This window comes from Trachurus trachurus (genome assembly GCF_905171665.1).
Source record: "Trachurus trachurus genome assembly, chromosome: 14".
NCBI lineage: Eukaryota > Metazoa > Chordata > Actinopteri > Carangiformes > Carangidae > Trachurus > Trachurus trachurus.
Genome location: NC_139903.1, coordinates 5,883,295 through 5,900,764, shown reverse-complemented (window position 1 = coordinate 5,900,764; position 17,470 = coordinate 5,883,295). Strand labels below are relative to the sequence as shown.

At 43.6% G+C, this 17,470-nt stretch overlaps 1 protein-coding gene across 7 annotated transcripts in view; it reads left to right on the top strand.

The window, feature by feature from the left end:
• The window catches only part of rapgef6 (Rap guanine nucleotide exchange factor (GEF) 6), a 140,546-nt gene that overhangs the window by 85,995 nt on the left and 37,081 nt on the right, over nt 1-17,470 (top strand). For all 7 annotated transcript variants that reach the window (XM_083986273.1, XM_083986274.1, XM_083986272.1 and 4 more), the window contains 4 exons: nt 8,472-8,603; nt 13,715-13,895; nt 15,286-15,422; nt 17,159-17,317. In XM_083986273.1, coding sequence (XP_083842399.1) covers nt 8,472-8,603; nt 13,715-13,895; nt 15,286-15,422; nt 17,159-17,317 — 609 coding nt within the window. The remainder of the gene's footprint in view (nt 1-8,471; nt 8,604-13,714; nt 13,896-15,285; nt 15,423-17,158; nt 17,318-17,470) is intronic.

Sequence of the window (17,470 nt, the reverse complement as noted above, 5' to 3'; positions counted from 1 at the left end):
GAGATGCCAACTGGAGGGAATTCCCTCTGAAGCGGCGGCTGTAATGCGCTCAGTCCTCCAGAGAAGAATACTTGACTCTGCAGGGGGAGCTGACCCATGCTAATTACGTTCTTCACTGTGTAAGCAGCCACAACGCTGAACCAGCGCTGAAAGACCCGAGTGCAGGGATGAATGAGCGTGCAGCCGGTTTACAGACACAACCATACGGCTGGAGTTTATTCTGACATCATTTGTTGTTTTTTATTAGAAAAAACATTTGATATCTCAGTTTCTTCTTCAGCTTTTTCCAGAATTTCAGCAGACTCAAGGCTTTTATCTATAAAAAAACCCTCACCTGTCTTGACTTCATCAGGATTTCTTAACTTACCTCTGACTTGTTACCATTACATCCAAGAGTTTACATGTTTCTCTGGAAGTTTACAAGTTCAGTTTCATTTCCAAGAAGATATTTGAACAGCTCTGCTCTGATTCATGGATGATTCAGTGTGTAGAGTCTCTGAATGTTTCATTTCCAAAGCAGTGACACACTAACATGCACCAAAAAATTCACTTACACACATAATGCGCAGTCCATTGTTTGAGGTTTAATCCCTGTGTTTGCTAATACAGGAGTCTGTGTGGATGATTCACTGAACATGAAAACCACACGCACACTCTCTCCTTTTCCTTTTATCCCCTTTCCTTCCATTTCCCTGCACCACCCTTGTTTATATTTCCATCCTCCATCCTCCCTCCCCCCTCTCTCTTTCTCTCCCTCCCTGCATCCCTCTCTTCGTCATCACTCTCAGACAACTGGGGCAAAAGTCAGAGGCCTTTGGCAGAGCCGGTGACAGTGCCATTCAGCATCCCGTCTGTCACAATACTGGCAGAGCAAAGTGTGAAAACTGCCAACTAATGGCTGTTTATCCACCGTAGTCGCCTGCCAGCCAATGTCTGTCCAGGCTCCAGCCTCGCCAACCAATGACTGTTGAACCTTGTACCTCACAATCACAGCATGCAGTTTTTTTTCTCTCTCCCTGTGACTGAAATTAATATGTTTCAGAGAGACTTTTTTTTTTAAGGGTGAATGTGTTGCTATGCAGAATTGCACCTTTTGTACCAGAGAAAAAAAAAAAAAACAAGCTTGTCCCACTTTCAGGTTCCAACCATCATTTGCTTGTGACTTCAGCATCAGTTGGTGAACGAGCTTGTGCAACGTCGGTCAAACCAACCTCAAAAACATAATAAAAAACACAAAAAACTGTCTGTTTGGAATCTGTGTGAAATTTGAGGAAGTCGTTTCCTCGCAAAGAAACTGAAATTGACCTCAGACTGAACACAAAACACGTTTCCTCAACGGACTCTTCTCGACGCATGGAGGTTTATTGCAGGAAATACGTGTTTGTTCCCTTCTTGTGTGTGTGTGTTGGTGTGTGTGTGTGCATACTGTCCTCTCTGCTTGAGTCCTTGTGTCCTCATGTGGTCCCTCACTATCTCCTCTCTCCCTCTCTCTCTCCCTCTCTCTCTCTGCCTGTGCAGTTGTCGCCTCCAATTCCAACTTCAATTCATTACATCTCCCCTTGCTCCATCTGGTACAGGAACTCTCTCTCTCTCTCTCTCTCTCTCTCTCTGACTCACCCACTCTCTTACTTGCTCGCTCGCTCACTGGAGGTAGAGTTGGATTCTTCAGAGAATATTTCAGACTTTTCTTATCTTCATCTTCTCTCACTTCATCTTCATCCACTCATCCGCCGCTTCACTGTCGGTCCCATCTCTATTATACACTCTGCCTGCCTCACTCTCTGCTATACCTCTACACACACACACACACACACACTTAGACACACACGTATACACACTAACTAACACACATCTTCACATCAGGTCTCTGTATTTTCTCTCCGTCTCCATCTGCGTCTCTTCGCTGTCTCTTAATCCGCCGTCTGTGAACCCGCCTGTAATGGAGTGGAGCATGTCTGTCTGCTGAGTTTATTCAATAAGCTCAGTGTATGTTTATTGAATGTGGTTCACATACACTGATGAGTACTCCTGTGTGCGTGTTGTGTTGTGTACTTTGCATTGTTTGTGCTGTTGTAGGAGCTCCTGTGTGCATAAATATGAGTGTGTATTTGTGTAAGAGCATGTCTGCATTGCTCATCAGCATGTATGTGTGTGTGTGTTTTGCAGCAGCGTCTCAACAGCAGACTGAGTCCACGGTGGCCTCGATTGATCAAAGGTTTCTGCAGTGCTACAGGGCCAAATGTGTGTGTCTCTGTGTGTGTGTCTGTGTGTGTGTTGTTCCAGACAGCAGAGCCAATGTCTCACCTGGTTTTTACTGATGAGGCTGCTTCAGTCACTTCACCCCGCTCTGCCCCCTTTGAAGGAGGGTTGCATGTGGGAGCAGAAATTGAGAGCAGGGAATAAAATGCAAGAGTGGGAACATCTTAAAAAAAAAGAAAAAGGAGAGCAAGAGAGAGGAAACTGCAGAGTAGAAGCAGTAACGAGAGTGTTGGACAAAGAGACAGTTAATAACCAAGACAATCAAGGCGACGGGGTGAGACGTGTTTGAACGAGGCGCCGTATGTGCTGAAGAGACTCTGCGGCGGCGGCGGGAAGACAGAGCAGGCGAGTGTGTGAGAAGAACCAGCGGAAATCACATCAGATATCACGTTAAGGTTTTTTTTTTTACATCAAAGGACGGAGAACTCATCTGACACCGCTGCGAGAGACTGGTAGCGAAGAGATCCCTTCTTCTCTGAGCAGAGGTGAACGGAGAAGAGTCTGCGCTGTGGTTTTCTGGTGAAACAACCTGCGAGCTAAGTCAGCACATATAGTGACAGCTCCTGTATGTATGTGTGTATGTTAACAAGGCGGAGGGGCTCTCTGCTACATCCAGAGGTGGGAAGGTTAAAAATGTTGCTCATTAACTTCTCACCTCTTCGTTTCCTGTCAGGGGGAACACAGAAAGTGGAGGATTAATGTGATGTAAAAGAAAGAAACTGCACCAATCTGCAGCAGAGAAGCAACAAAACTGAAGCTGAAAGTGAACACAACGCACAGAGATGAAGTGCTGCACAGTTTGCCGTGTGTCAGAGGAGGTCGTGTGGAGGCGGTTTGTCACTGCTGACATCTACAGGCCGAGCACGTTCATGTCAGACACCCCGGCAGTGACCTCGCCGTGCCTGTGTTTACTCAGCTGTGGGGTTAGAACACCACTGATGTATGGATGCAGCTTCTTAAACAGGATTTATTCGCTTTTATTTTTATCCCCTGAGCCTCGACGGCATGTTCGCATATTTTGTCGCTGGGTTTAGTTTTCACCGAGGAAATGTTCCCATTGTGTTTTATACCTTGTTCCTCCTGATACAAACCTTTAAAAAGTCCCAGAGATATCTCTTCCCTGAGCCAGCAGCTCTGTTTCATACCTGGCTTTGGTTTCTCTTTGTGGATTCCTGGATATATCCTCGTCTCTGCCGCCTTGTTGCTGCTGCTGCTGCTGAAACAAAGCCACTGAACAATATCTCTTTGTCAGACACTGTCGATTTATTTTCTCCTGGAAAATAAACACACGTCGTCTTTTTGAATATTCATTGAGTCCCGTTTGTGCCGTTGTTTGTTGAACCCACTTTAATTATCGTCCTCATCAGGATTCATCAGCTTCATCTCATCGTCTTTAATTACTAAGCTGAGCCTTTTGTCCTTTATTGTTCATGTATTGTTCTCAACTTTTCTTCTTGATCTTAGTTTGTGTCTCATACTTCATACTCATTCATAAAGAGTTCTCTCTGTTTATGTCTTTCTCCCTGATTAACGCTGATTTAGTGAAGTCTCAGGTGTTTCTTTGCCAGATGTTGCTGCAAAAACAATTCTCGCCAATAATTAATGCAATAAAGCAAAAATTAATTTTCCTTCTTCAAGGTGAAGGAGCAAAAAAAAAATAAACCAATGGGAGACCAAGCCCTCCACCTCCATCCTCTTTGTTTTAATGCCGCGGCCCCTTCAGGGACCCGTAAACGACTAAATCCAGACTATTACGGCGCAGACGACTTTCAAGTCTCCCAAAACCATTTGGGACCCAAAACATCCCTTTGACCTACAATGTAGTGCAGATTATCCCAGCACTAAAATGCTTTTGGGAAACCCGCTCTCTCTCTCTCGTCTGTGGAGCCAAATGGCCGGTCTGAGCTTTATAGTCCGTTTTATCACAGAGGAAATAGGTGAAGCAGAGCACTCAGAGCCACAGACAGCTCATCTCATTGTTCAAATTGGACACAATAAGCGAAACGGCTTTTTATAGAAGAAAGGGGGGAAAGGGGAGATATCTCACTAATATAGTTTGACTGGTTTATTTTGCTTTCAGGGAGTCGAGCAGCTCCACGCCGACTCATAAAGTTCAGAGTGGACGTTTTAATGTCGTGTTTTTCTCCCTGATGGAGCGAAGGATCCGTGTGTGTGGTAAACTCTGATACGGTCTCTATAGTCATCTGGTTGGAACCACAGAGTCTTTAGTGGGTGGTGTTTATGAATGAACAGACATGTTTAAGATGCCGCTGCACACACACAGACACAGTGATGCTGCAGGTTTATCATCTGTATCAGTGACGTCAGCTCACTCAGAGTTTCTTTGTTCAGGACATCAACCAATTATTCATTTATAAGCTGCTGCCACTCTGTGTCACCTTCTAATAGTCTCCAGACTTTGTCCCTCATGGGTTCCCGTCCTCTTTGGCGTCTGCAGCTTTTCTTTTTTTTGTATTTTTTGGATTCTTTCTTCCTGTAGCTGATTATTGATGGATGATTATAGGTTTATTATTATTATTATGGATGTAAATGAGTGGAGAAACTCGCTCCGTTTTGACCTGCGACGTAACATCTGCAGCCATCTTGGCTCTGCCCGCTGCTTGACATGATAGAGTTGTACAGCCGAAGGAACCTTGCACATTTATATTTAATCTCCTGACTCTCATGCTTTATGCATGAGGAGAATGGGAGACCCCGTCCACCTCCTCCCTGCCCTCCTCCTCTTCCTCCTCCTTCCTCCTCCTCCTCCTCCTCCTCCTCCTCCTCCTGCCTCCCCCCTCCTTGGCTCTGCCCGCTGGGAGAGGGAAAGAGGGGGATTAGAGCAGGATTAAGTCTGTGGTGTGAACAGGAGCCACAAGACACAAGCCACAGTGATTTACTTCCACTCATCTTCCTACATCACCTCCTGAACTCCTTCCCTCCATCCTGGTTTGGAAGTAAAAAAGCAACAAAGTCCAGCAACAGCTGAGCAATTAAATAGTTTTTACAGATCACAAACGCTCAGGAATAAGAAACCAACACTGAGCAACGCAGAGATTGAGAAGTGTTTAAAGTGTAAGTGATGGAGGACAAGTTACACGTATCAAGTGATGAATGAAATAGTGATAACATCAACATAAACACCTTTAAAAAAAAAAGATCTCTGCTCAGCCAGAGACCAACAACTTGGGCATTTAAGGAAATCTGCCACTTATTATCAGCATTTTTCTTAAAGAATTGAGGAAAAATCAGTTGATCCCAAGTAAATCTGTGTTTCTGAAAGAGTTTGTTACACTCCTTCACAGTTTTTGCCTTGTTGTGGTTTCATCTCAACTTATTTGGTCAAACTTTCCTCTCTAAAGTTTAACTAGAAGCTTTATTCTGTTAGTTTTTTCACACAGTGTTTGTCACATTTTGTTTTCTTTCGTGTCGACGTGGATTCTCGTGAACGTGCTAAACAGGTGCATGATGGGAGCTTCATCATCACTGGCCTGTATAACTCCTCCACTCCATCACACAGAAATCAATACGTATTTACCTGTGATCAAATCAGTCATCGCTCTCCGTCCTCTCCTCTCTCGTCTTCTGTCTCTTCTTATCCACACAGAAGCAAAACTAGTCGTGGACACGAGCGTCGTTCACCAGGAGTGGGGAGAGATCAGTCAGTGGATTCTCTCCTTCTCTTCTCGTTTGAATGTGTGATTGTGTGTGAAGAAGAGTCGACGCCTGTGGTTCGATAACTCCAACACACAATGCGTTAACGCTGCTGCGCGTAATGGGAAATGGATTTCACTTAAATACTCATTCAGTCTCAACTTAAAACCAACATCAGAGTCATTTATATGTGTGAAAGCTGCAGTGGTGCACTTTTAAATTACAATCCCACTGTGTAAGTGTTGCTAATAGTAGCGTTATATGGTCGTATGTGGGTAACACAGAGAAACAGAGGAACGCAGGCGGTATTAATATTTAAGTGGAATATAACATAAGAGAAAGAAGCCATCACATCCATTAATGTTTAAAGTATATGGCTCTTAGATGTAGTTTAGCTTTACAGTGCAGCATTTGAGTAACGTCTGATGTTTAGCTGCACAATCAGAGTAAATCAAAATGAATGGAGCTCCGTTCAGCTTAATCACACTGATTATTTCACATGCAGAGTGTTTTTGTCCCGACAAATCGCCCCGTTAAGTTTCGGTGCCAGCTGAAAACGCAACAACATGATGGATGCCTCCGTAACGAGTCTTTCCCTGAATTGCTGTTGGGCTCCACTCACGAGAAGGCTGAAATGTAGAAAAAGAAACTAAACACAGTCCACAATGATGATGAATGGGGAGTTTATTTGTTTATGCAATCACTACTTTAGACTCAGCTCATCCTCCTGACGTCCACACGTGAAGATCGTGTCCAAAGAAAATAGATATTGGAGCAAAATCCTCATGTATAGTGTGAATCCATCTTTAATGTGCCACACATTAGGAACAAGCCAGTGAACTTGTTGAGCTCCGCCCACCAACACTGTGCTTCCCTGTGGCTCTGGGCAGCGTCGGGGGGTCGTACAATACAACAGGCCTATTAGAAGAGAAGCTCTGAGGGGGCAGCGCCCTCAGACTTGACATGTTTAATATTGCATGTTGGCACCATGGTTCCTCCTCGCAGCCTCAGCCAGCTCCCAGTTTGGTTTGGTGCATGTTGTTGTCTCACGTAGCAGCAGCTGCTGGTGGTGTTGATGTGTTGGTGTTGGTGACGTTGCATGGTGGTCGTCACCGTCCGGCCAGGCCATGGAGGAGATGTGCTGTAGGTTCGCTCGCTGTCGCAGGAGGACGTCCTCTCTCACGTTGGCGTTGCCTCGGTCCAAACTGGTAAGACCTGAGAATTACAGGTTTGGTTTTTCTCCGAGAGCAGAGAGAGTTCAGACTCCATCTGTCCACCCAGATGACACCTTTCTGCCTGTCTTTACAGAAACCTTCAATCTGTCTGAAAGAACAGTTTACAGTGGAAAGAAACCTTTAGGGAATGACCTCTTTCTCTCCACGTCCGTCCTGTGTGGCTGCAGTCCACCTGCTCTTTTTATATTTCTGCACAGCTGTGACAGATGCAGGTGTTGTAATTGTAGGTTTTCCATGTTTAATCGACATGCGTCTCTAGGATCAATGTGCCTGAACAATAGAGTCTATATTCCTGCTGAGGTTCTCTGTGCTGTGTATTAAGATCTTCTACATCTCCACGGAGGAGGGGCAGGGACTTCGTTCACCAATAATTAATTAATTTGTTAATATATTTTTTCCATTCACTTGAACACACACATAACCATTAACCACAGACTCACGTCTGCAGCAGCGAACGGGGGCAAAGGTCTGAGACCAGACTGAAAACAGAACAGCTCAAGCAGCAAACACCTGTAAAATGTCAAGTGTCGCCTGTTTGGTTGGAATCAGTCGACCCTGAATCATCATTTTAGTTTTCAACTGGACTTGTGATGTTGTTTGTGGACGATGTGTGTGTGTGTGTGTGTGTGTGTGTGTGTGTGTGTGTGTGTGTTTTTTTTCTGTGGAAGTTTTTTGTTCAAGCTGTTGTCTGGCTCAGTTTTTAGAAATCCACTGACTGCTTCATCGACAGCTTTGTCTGACTCTGGAACCTGAGGGGTTTATTGTTTTTGGAGAAGGCTCTCAGTGTTTTGCTGTGTGAGCAGTCTTTGTAAAGAAAGAAAAAGAAAAAGAAAAAAAAGGTGAAAACAAAATACGAACCTATGGATTTTTGTTTGTATTGATGCTTAAATCCAGCCGCCGTGAACAAATCTGTCTCAGGAGTTTAATTCGTTTCTGACCTGCTTGAGTTGACTTAAAGGTATTTCTCTCCTTGAGTGTGTGTGTGTGTGTGTTTGTGTGTGTGTACAGTAGTTCATGATGTAAACTTGCTGCATTAAAAAAAAAAGCAGGCCAGTGTAAGAGGTCAGCTGCCTCCTCTAACCGTCTGTAACCGTATCAACCTCTGTAATTTACAGCTGCGTGAAGAGTCTTCAACTGTCAGTGTGTCAGAGTCAAACAGCTCCGGCTTTCAAGCTAATGAAACACTTCAGTCTGTGTGTGTGTGTGTGTGTGTGTGTGTAGTGTGTGTTTGCGAGCCTGTGAGTCTGTTTACCTCTGTTGAACTCATATCCTCTCCGTCTTCTCTCCGTCTGTCTCTCTGCTACTTCCTGTCTGTCTGAGCAGCTTCCTGCCGACCTCAATAAGATGCACCTAACAGACAACGCCCACCCGCAGGTGATGCACATGCCTCCCAGCCAATCAGGATGCAGCATCGCCAGCGACTCGGGGAGCAGCAGCCTATCAGACATCTATCAGGTACTGGGAACCAAAACCTCATTTCTTGTTTACATTATTTTTTTTTACCCCTTATCTCTAGACTTCATCTGGCACATGCTTTCTGAAACAAAACCTCTGTGTGGTGATATTTTTGTTTTTCGAGTTCACAGTTTGTTTAACATCAAAGATCAGATGGTTCTTCTTTCATTTCCACTGATTTAAAAGTGGCCTCTTATTCTAAGAAGTTAATTTGGTGACCCTTTAATTTACAGGCTCATAATTATGTAATAATGTCAAGAAATGCCCAAAAAATAAAGGTCATATTCATAGTAATGTCATAAAGGGAAAAGATTACACATGCTTTCATTCTTTGAATGTTTGGAGAATTTTTCTCCACTAAGTTCTTGCAATTGATCGTTATTTCTGGACTCTTTCTACACAATCAATCTTTATTTCTTGGCTATATTTCTCAACATTACTATGAAATTGACCGTTATTTCTAGGCTATTTTCTAGACATTATGACAGAATTAGCGGCATCCTTTGAAACGTTTAATTGGTGTACATTTTTTGTATCTATTCCACCGAATTGATAATTGACCTCTGGAAGTAAGACATTTAGGAGGATGAAGGTGATATAATAAGAGTGAACCTCTGAAACTGGTCTAAAATAATCTTTAAAGTGCCCAGGTATGTTCACTTCTTCCTCCTCCTCCTCCTCCTTGTCTCCTCGGTAACTGCGCTAATTATTGTGCATCAGTCGTGCATCCCGGTGATTCCTCTCCCTCTGTACTTCCCGCTGCAGAGGAAAAGGTCAAATGCAGCAAAGGAACCTAACCTTTCCATCTCTGCGTCTACCTGTGGCACAGGTAACGCCGTCCGCCAGCGCAGCCTGGACGTCCGCTGTGCATCAGTGATACAGTTAATGTTGCTCATGATCGGCTTCACTAAACAGGATTAGTAGGAATCTGTGAGCTTTAATCTCTTCAGCAAAGAGCAGTAATTACATAGAGTAATTACATTACACATCAAATGTCACATTCTGATTTCTTTTTTTAACATACAAGTAATAAAACGAGCAAACACACACTCACACTCTGTTAATGAAAGCACTGAAACCATAGAGACATTTGAACTGGAGTCATTTCAATATTTCTTTTTCTCTAAAGTCTTATTCAGGGGCTTCATGGCAAACAGCCAGTGTGTGAAATGGAGTAAAGCCTTAAAGTAAAACCAGACAAGGAGGTCTTTGTGTTTCACTCTGCTCTCGTATCAGCCACAGCCTTTACGTGACATTTCTGAACATTCAATAATAGCTCAGTGTGCTTTGAAATTAAATGCCTCTCTCTCTCTTTCTCTCTCGAGTGTCGGGGGAATTTAAACGGCTGTGAATCAATAATCCATAAAAAGGGAACATGACATGGCTGTCATCTTATCATTTTAATCCCTCAGCTCTCATAATCTCCTCCTTTTTACACAGAAACTTGTTAGAAAACCGTCCAGTATTACCTTTCAGATTCTCGTTTCCTCTGCACAATCGTGTTGTTATTCTGAACACAGGCCTTTATTCTATGTAGGAGGGACGAGCTGCTTTGACACTGCTGAGAGCCCGTTAGCCACAAACTACTAATGAGTTTGTTACAAGTTAATGAGCTGGTCTGATCAATGGGCAGCGCTGGACTCTAATGAGCGGATTTGTCATAGTGAGGCATGATAACAATGTTAATATGTATTGACTTTTAGAGAGGTTTGAATAAACATCTTATTTTGCCCTGTTGAAGTTGTTAAGTCAAGCGAGAGAGAGAGAAACAGAAGTCAACAGCATTTGTCTTTATATTACTACCATAGTCTCTCTGGGATGTTTAAATATGAGTTAAAGGGATAGTTCAACATTTTGGCAAATGCTTCCTATTGCCATAATCCGTATAGTCGAGTAGGTCCGTTACCTCTAATTATCGATGCAAGCTATTTTTAGAACAGCCGTGAGCTGCTCAGAGCTACGCTATGGAGGCTAATGGGATTTGATGAGGGAAACCAAGAAATCCCATTAGCCTCCGTAGCGTAGCTCTGAGCAGCTCACGGCTCTGCTCCGCTGTTCTAAAAAAAGGTTGCACCAACAATTAAAGGTAAAGAACCTACTGCTATGACTATAGGGATTATGGCAATGGGCCAATTTGCCAAAATGTTGAACTATCCCTAGAGCCTGTTTTGGTTTGTTTGAATGACAAAACAAACAAATCCAATTGGAGGACAAAGACAGAAGACAGAAAGATACTGTAAATAAAAATTCAAATGCATCTTTTCATTTTGCATCCTCTCCCTCCCTCTGTCTCCCTCTGTCCGTCTCTCCTCCTCTGGTGAAACAGATTTGACTCTTCTACTTCAGGTGTTATTTCCTGTGCTGCAGCGGTCGGTCGGTCGGTCGGTCAGCTGAGATAAATTATTTGCAGCTGCTATTCGTCTAGATGTCCATTCACTTCTTCCACATTTTGACCCTTTTAAGAGGAGCTTTGCAGCCCAAACAGAGTTCAGTTTTACCTACAGAAAGCTCTATTGTGGTCCCTAGATGCCATTTTCTTCTGATTGTGGCTTAAAGAAGGGATGGAAATCCTCTGTAAATACCCCCCAGAGGGTTGTAGTGGTGCATTTAGATGGGATAAGGGACAAAAAAAACTAGTTGGCTCTAAAGAAATCGTGCAAGAGCCTGCTGAATTATGATAACTGTTATGAATCAGATATATTAAGGCCTTTGCTCACCCGCTCCTCATCCTGCCTGCCAGTGTTTGCAGATGAGTGTGAGTCGGGTTCAGACGTTAAACACAGAGACCTGATCTCTTCATCCTGAGATTAGATATTTATCACATGGGTTTGATCCCATCGGCTTGTCGTTGACCCGGCTCTGTGTTTGTTTACATCCGTCTTAAAGTGCTGACCCTCCAGTCACGGTGCTCCTCACTGCGCCTGTCAATCCGACTGTTTCCTTCATTTCACCCACTGTTCCTCCTTTAAATCCATCTCATATCCTTGTTTTCCTGCCTCCTCACCCTCTCTTTTTTTGTTATTCTTGATTCCTGTCACACTCTGTTCTTCTCTGAGCTTTCTCCATTTTCTTTTCTACTGCAAAACCTCAACGTCTGTAAATTTCCTCCCCCCCATTTTTCACCTTTAAGAGACGTCGTCCAGGCTCAAACTTGTCCCTGAGTCCAGGGGAATTGGACTGAAAGGGCACATCCTGAATTCTGAATGAACCGGGCTTTTTTTTCACAAGTGCTGAAAGATATTTCAGTGTCTGTGGGAGGGAGTGAGACTATGGCGAGGTGTTACCGCCCCAGGGCTGCACCACTCTTCTCCCTCTCGCTGCTTCCATGCCCTTTATTTTCCAACTGAGTTTAAACTGAAGGTCACTTTTCTGCAAAAGATTTAACAACAACCACCACTGAAACATCGCTATCTGGCAGCGCAACGTTTCTACTCTGTCTTGTAATTGGCAGCTATAAAACAAACCGCTGCACTTTTTGGCCTTTGTCTTCCTCCTGCACGCTGCTCGCCCAGTCAATGCAGTTCATCAGATTCACTTCCAAAAGATCAATAAATGAAGAGGTGAAGCAAGAGAAAAATATATGTTTTTGTTGAACTCCTGCAGAACAAGACAAGCTGTTGAGATGTGTGGTGGTGTGAGTCTCTAACCTGTGTATAATTCACCTTTCTGCTGCTTTTGCATATTCCTCTACAAAGTCCAGTTCATTTCATCGATGCACGTTGTCGTTCATGATTAGTGCATTGCAATGACGAAAAAGAAGTCATTAGTGGATAAAATAAAATCAGAACTTACATTTTACTCTGTCTCTTCTGATCTTTTAGGACAAATTAAACATGTCTGGTGTGGAGTAAAATAACTTTTCACACCTCATTTGTGTAAACTAGAGTGGACTTGTATCTGAATGTGAGATTGACTAATGGTTTAATCCCTTCGTCTCACAAGAGGAAACATTATAAAACCTTTTTGGCCTCCAAAGAACAAAAAGCTCGATTGCATTATTTGTTTAGTTAGTTAGTTTGTTAGTTTCCTTCTGCAGCTGCTGCAGCTAATTTACACCAATCAGATCCACTCCACTCATTCATTACCTGCAACAACAGTTTTATATTTGGACTAGATGTTGGTTTCATTCTTAGCACGGCTGAATACGACCAGTCCTACCTTCACTAACACTTCATGTCCATGCACATGAAACTGTGTGGGATAGGACTAGAATACTATTTTTCCCTTTTCCCACAGTCAAATCCTAGAGAAAGCCACTTCTCTGTGTCACATCTCCACAATTAAATAAATAAAATCATCGACAACAGATGGCCCTGCACTGCTGCCATTACCACTGGAAAGCTTCTCTTCTCACCTCTAGGTTGATGGTTCAATTCCCAGCTGACCTCACAGCCCCCCTATGCCCCCTTTCAGACCCAGCCTCTGCCAACCATCTGTCTGCCCTGCACAGGGGGAAATATGGTGGAATATGAATTATTACTGCTGGATTTAAATATTTGGCTGTTCACCTCTGTTTCCTGGTTTGGGACCTGGTGTCTGTGTTTTTTTTTTTTAGCTTAGGGGTCACAGATCCAGCTGCTCCCTCCAAGGTTATTTTGCATGTTTTATGGCGATGATGCATCACTGCAAATGCTCACACATAGAATAAAGCAAAGAAACTGTACATTTAAGGCACAATTTCTTTTCTTAGAGAATTATTTTTGCACAGCATTGAGCAGAAGTGCTTGTGTCGATGTATAAACCGTCTTCTTTTAGTATTGAATACCCTCAGATTTAATTTTTGGTGTCCTCTGAATCAAATCTCTGTCGCCCCTGAAACTAAAAACCGGAGTGCAGAACTTCCACTCGGTGCTCTGCGAGTCATATTTCTGCTCCAGCATTAATTTCTAGGTCATATTATTGCTGGAATTGACACTTCAGATAGTTATTTTTGAGTCGAGCAAGATAAAAAAAACCCTGAGGCGAATGAAACCCGGTCTGAGATGATTCAAATTCAAGAAAATCCATAAGATGCAGTTTTTCAAAGATTAAAAAAAAAAAAAAAAATCGGATTTATTTTTATTTTTAAAACATTGTCCTTACAAGCTTCTTCTGTTGTGTTTGTCCTCCAGGCCACAGAGAGCGACCTGGGAGACGTGGACCTGTCTGGACTCCCCGAGGCTGCGGTGGACAGCGAGGAAGAGGAGGAGGAAGACGAGGACCTGGAGAGAGCGTCAGACACTCTTCTTGGCCGAGATCTGGTCCGAGAGTGTCTGGAAAAAGACCCGGCCGACCGCAACGATGACGACATCGGTCAGTGGAACTCAAGTCTTTATCTGTTGAACACGTCGCCATCTTCTATTAAAACATTTTCTGGACAGAAATAAAAAAGGGGAATTTAGATGCACGTCACATCCTTCTTCAAGATCTGCAGGTTTCTATATTTGGTCTTAATGTTCATGAGATACAGCCCCCAATGACGGCATCTATCATTCAGTAAGCACACAACGGGGGAAGACGCACAATTTGCCCCTCTCACAAAATGACACATCGCAGTGGTCTCCAAACACCGGTGGCCTTTCGGCATGTATTTTTAAGCAGGCAATCAGAGAGACAACCTCATTAGCGGGACCCAGCGGGGTCCTGGAGGAGAAGGTGACCAACATCAGAGAGCTGAGAGGAGTCGTAAAGGCTGTGGCCCGCTGTGAGCGGCCTGCTGGGAGCCTGGCCTTCTCCTCCGCCTGCTCAACTCACAGCTCCTTCAGAGGACAGAGAGAGACAGAGAGAGAGAGGAGTTCAACCTCTCAAACAGTAGCACCTGACTCCTCCTCAGTAGTTTAGTTTAGTTTCGTTTTATTTTACCAGCTTAGTTTCTCTCTGGAAGTCTTCACTTAAAATCTTTAGGCAGAGATTCCCATCGGAGCTGGTGATGGTAGAAACTGGATCCCTGATAAATCTGACAGGTGGTTAAAAACATTTCTACTCTGCAGAATCTTCTATCATCTGTCCAGTAATCAATCAATAGTTGTACTTTTTCCTGCCTCAGGAAATGTTCAGGTTAAACAGTCACCAAAGTAATTCTTGTTATTAATAACAGAGAAGGAGTAACAAACCATGAAGGATGGGAATCGGCTCTAAAACTGACTTTGAATCCCGTCATTAAAAGGTTTATAATTAGATGACCACCTTAGAACTGATACGGCCTTACTATAAACATTGTTCTAAGTTAATAAAATACTAAGAGTTGCTAAAAATGCACCGTCTGCTGGAGCCAGTTTGTTAAAAGACCAAAGGCAAGAAGGGAAGCGACAGAGTGAAAGCAAGGAAATGACAGAGGCGATAACAGCGGGGGCTGCAGACTGGAGCGAGGTCACTCTGTTCTCAGACACAGAGGAGGAGGAGGAGGAGGAGGGAGCAGAGTGTGAGCATTTTTCAGTGGGTGTGATAAATCCTTCAGTTTATTTTAAAACAAAGTCGCCACTGATATCATGCACAGACCCAGACCTCTAGTTTTTCAACCATACGCTCATTAGCAGAGAATTTAACACTTAGTTTGTGGGATTTAATATTGTTGATTTGCATAGATTTATTCCTGGTTTCCAGTTGCAGAGATGATAAACAGCAACAACACTCTTTCTGCTTTTTTTTTTTTCATGTTTCACAACAACTTTTTTCTCTTCTTCTTTCCTCTTCTGACAAACAGAGCAGCTACTGGAGTTCATGCACCAGCTGCCGGCCTTCGCCAACATGACCATGTCTGTGCGGAGGGACTTGTGCAGCGTCATGGTGTTTGAGGTGGTGGAGCAGGCTGGCACCGTCATACTGCACGACAAACAGGAGGTAGTACAGACTATACAGGATTTATAGAGGTTATTGTAAACGTTTGGATGTGGATGTTGAAGTCTTTGTTCTTGTCAGCAGCTTTTTTTTCCCTGCATAACAGCATGATTATGCAAAATATGTTTTGTTTTATTATTGTATCTGCTTCATTGAGGCAATCACACAACAATTAGAAACAACAAGACGAGGCTTCTATTTTTTGGTCATTAATGTAATCACAGTGAAAATATCTTAAATTTGTCTTTCAGCAATTATGCAAACAAGCGATAAAATATAGTAGGATGCCATGGATACATCTGCATAAAAACATACAGTATAAAAGATATGAGACAAAGAGCATGCAAAAATGCACACACACACACACTCCTCCTGACCATCTTCCAGTCCAACCCAAAGCTGACACACAGACACCGTGATGTACGAAGTCACAGCTGAGTGAGTGAAAGCTCCCTGTCAATCACTGCTGCTGCTACACGGCTAATTAATTAAGTTACATGGCTGAGAAACGGGCGCTCGCTGTCATGGCTGTTTGATTCCACACGGCAGCATCAGAACAGACGGGGCGGTGATAAATGGTGATGGACTGGCAGCCGCCAAAGCTCCTCACACACACACACACACACACACACACAAGTTTGCACACAGTATCTATGAATGCACGGATCATGTGACGTCATACGTGTCGCCTCCTCCGCTTTCGTCTCCGTCTTCTTCTGTGTGGAGTCAGTTGAAGGACACATCTCCTCCACTTCACCGTCTCTGTGGACTCGTGTTGAAGGTCAAAGAGAAGCACTTGGCTTCCTCTTACAAGGGAGCACGAATCTGCTGAGTGAGAGAGAGAAAGAGAGGGAGGGAGGGAGATATAGAGGAAAATAAAGTGGTCTAACAGAAGTATAAAATAAAAAAGATAGAGGTAAAGTGCTTCAGAGGATGGAACAGGGGAGAAAATGGAAGAAGAGGAGGCCACAGTGGAACCATCAGAGATAAAGTGAAGAGTGAAACCAGCAAGTTTCTTAACTCGCAATTTAATTTAAAGACCTACGACTGCAGGCCTCCATAAAACCCCCATAGTATAAACTCAATGCATTTCTATATACATTTCTATATACAGTATATATCTCTGCTAGGTGAAGTGTTACAGTCACGCACACTTTGTGAAAACAGTCTCTGGAGGAATTGAGTGCACCAAACAGAGGTGGTGTTGATTATTTCAGGTGGAGTGACAGGATGAGAGAGAGAGTGCAATAGAAACAAGAGAGGGAATGAAAAGGCAATGAGGAGGAAATCTGTGTTATAGCAGCAGAGCAGGGAGCTCAGGGCCCGTTCACCCCCCCCACACACACACACACACACACACCACCATCCGCTTACACTCCAGATGAATGGCTTGTTATATTATGCCTGCCAGCACCTCCTTCTCAAAAAGCCACCACTAGAGACACAATGCCTCCTCGCCACCGCAGTCATACCTCACACAGCGCTCTCTCTGCTGACTCTGTACTAAATGTCAGCTGGTAAAATAGAGTCATTTTAACAGGGTGCCTCTCTGTAGATCTGTGAAATAATTACATTGCACCGACATCCAGTGTTGATTTACCACAACCACAGTCAAATAATTTCATAATTGATATTGTTTGTGTGTTTAAATCAATACACATGCATGTGCAGTTTATTGAAAACAATAACAAAGATGCACAAGAGAGCGTTGACGTTTGATCCTGTGCATCTGTCTGCAGCTGGACCACTGGTACGTGATCCTGAACGGGGCGGTGGAGATCAGCCACCCTGAGGGGAAAGTGGAGAGTCTGTGTATGGGCAACAGCTTCGGGATCTCGCCCTCACTGGACAAACAGTACATGAACGGAGAAGTTCGCACCAAGGGAGACGACTGTCAGGTAAAAAAAACAACAGAGAAACAGCTGTTAAACTTTCCACCGTGACAGCGTTACAAGAAGGATGTGTGTATGTTTTCTCTTTAATTTTCCCACCCACTCAACCTCATTACACAAAATTTGCATCACAAGACAAAAAAAAAAGAAAAAGCAGAG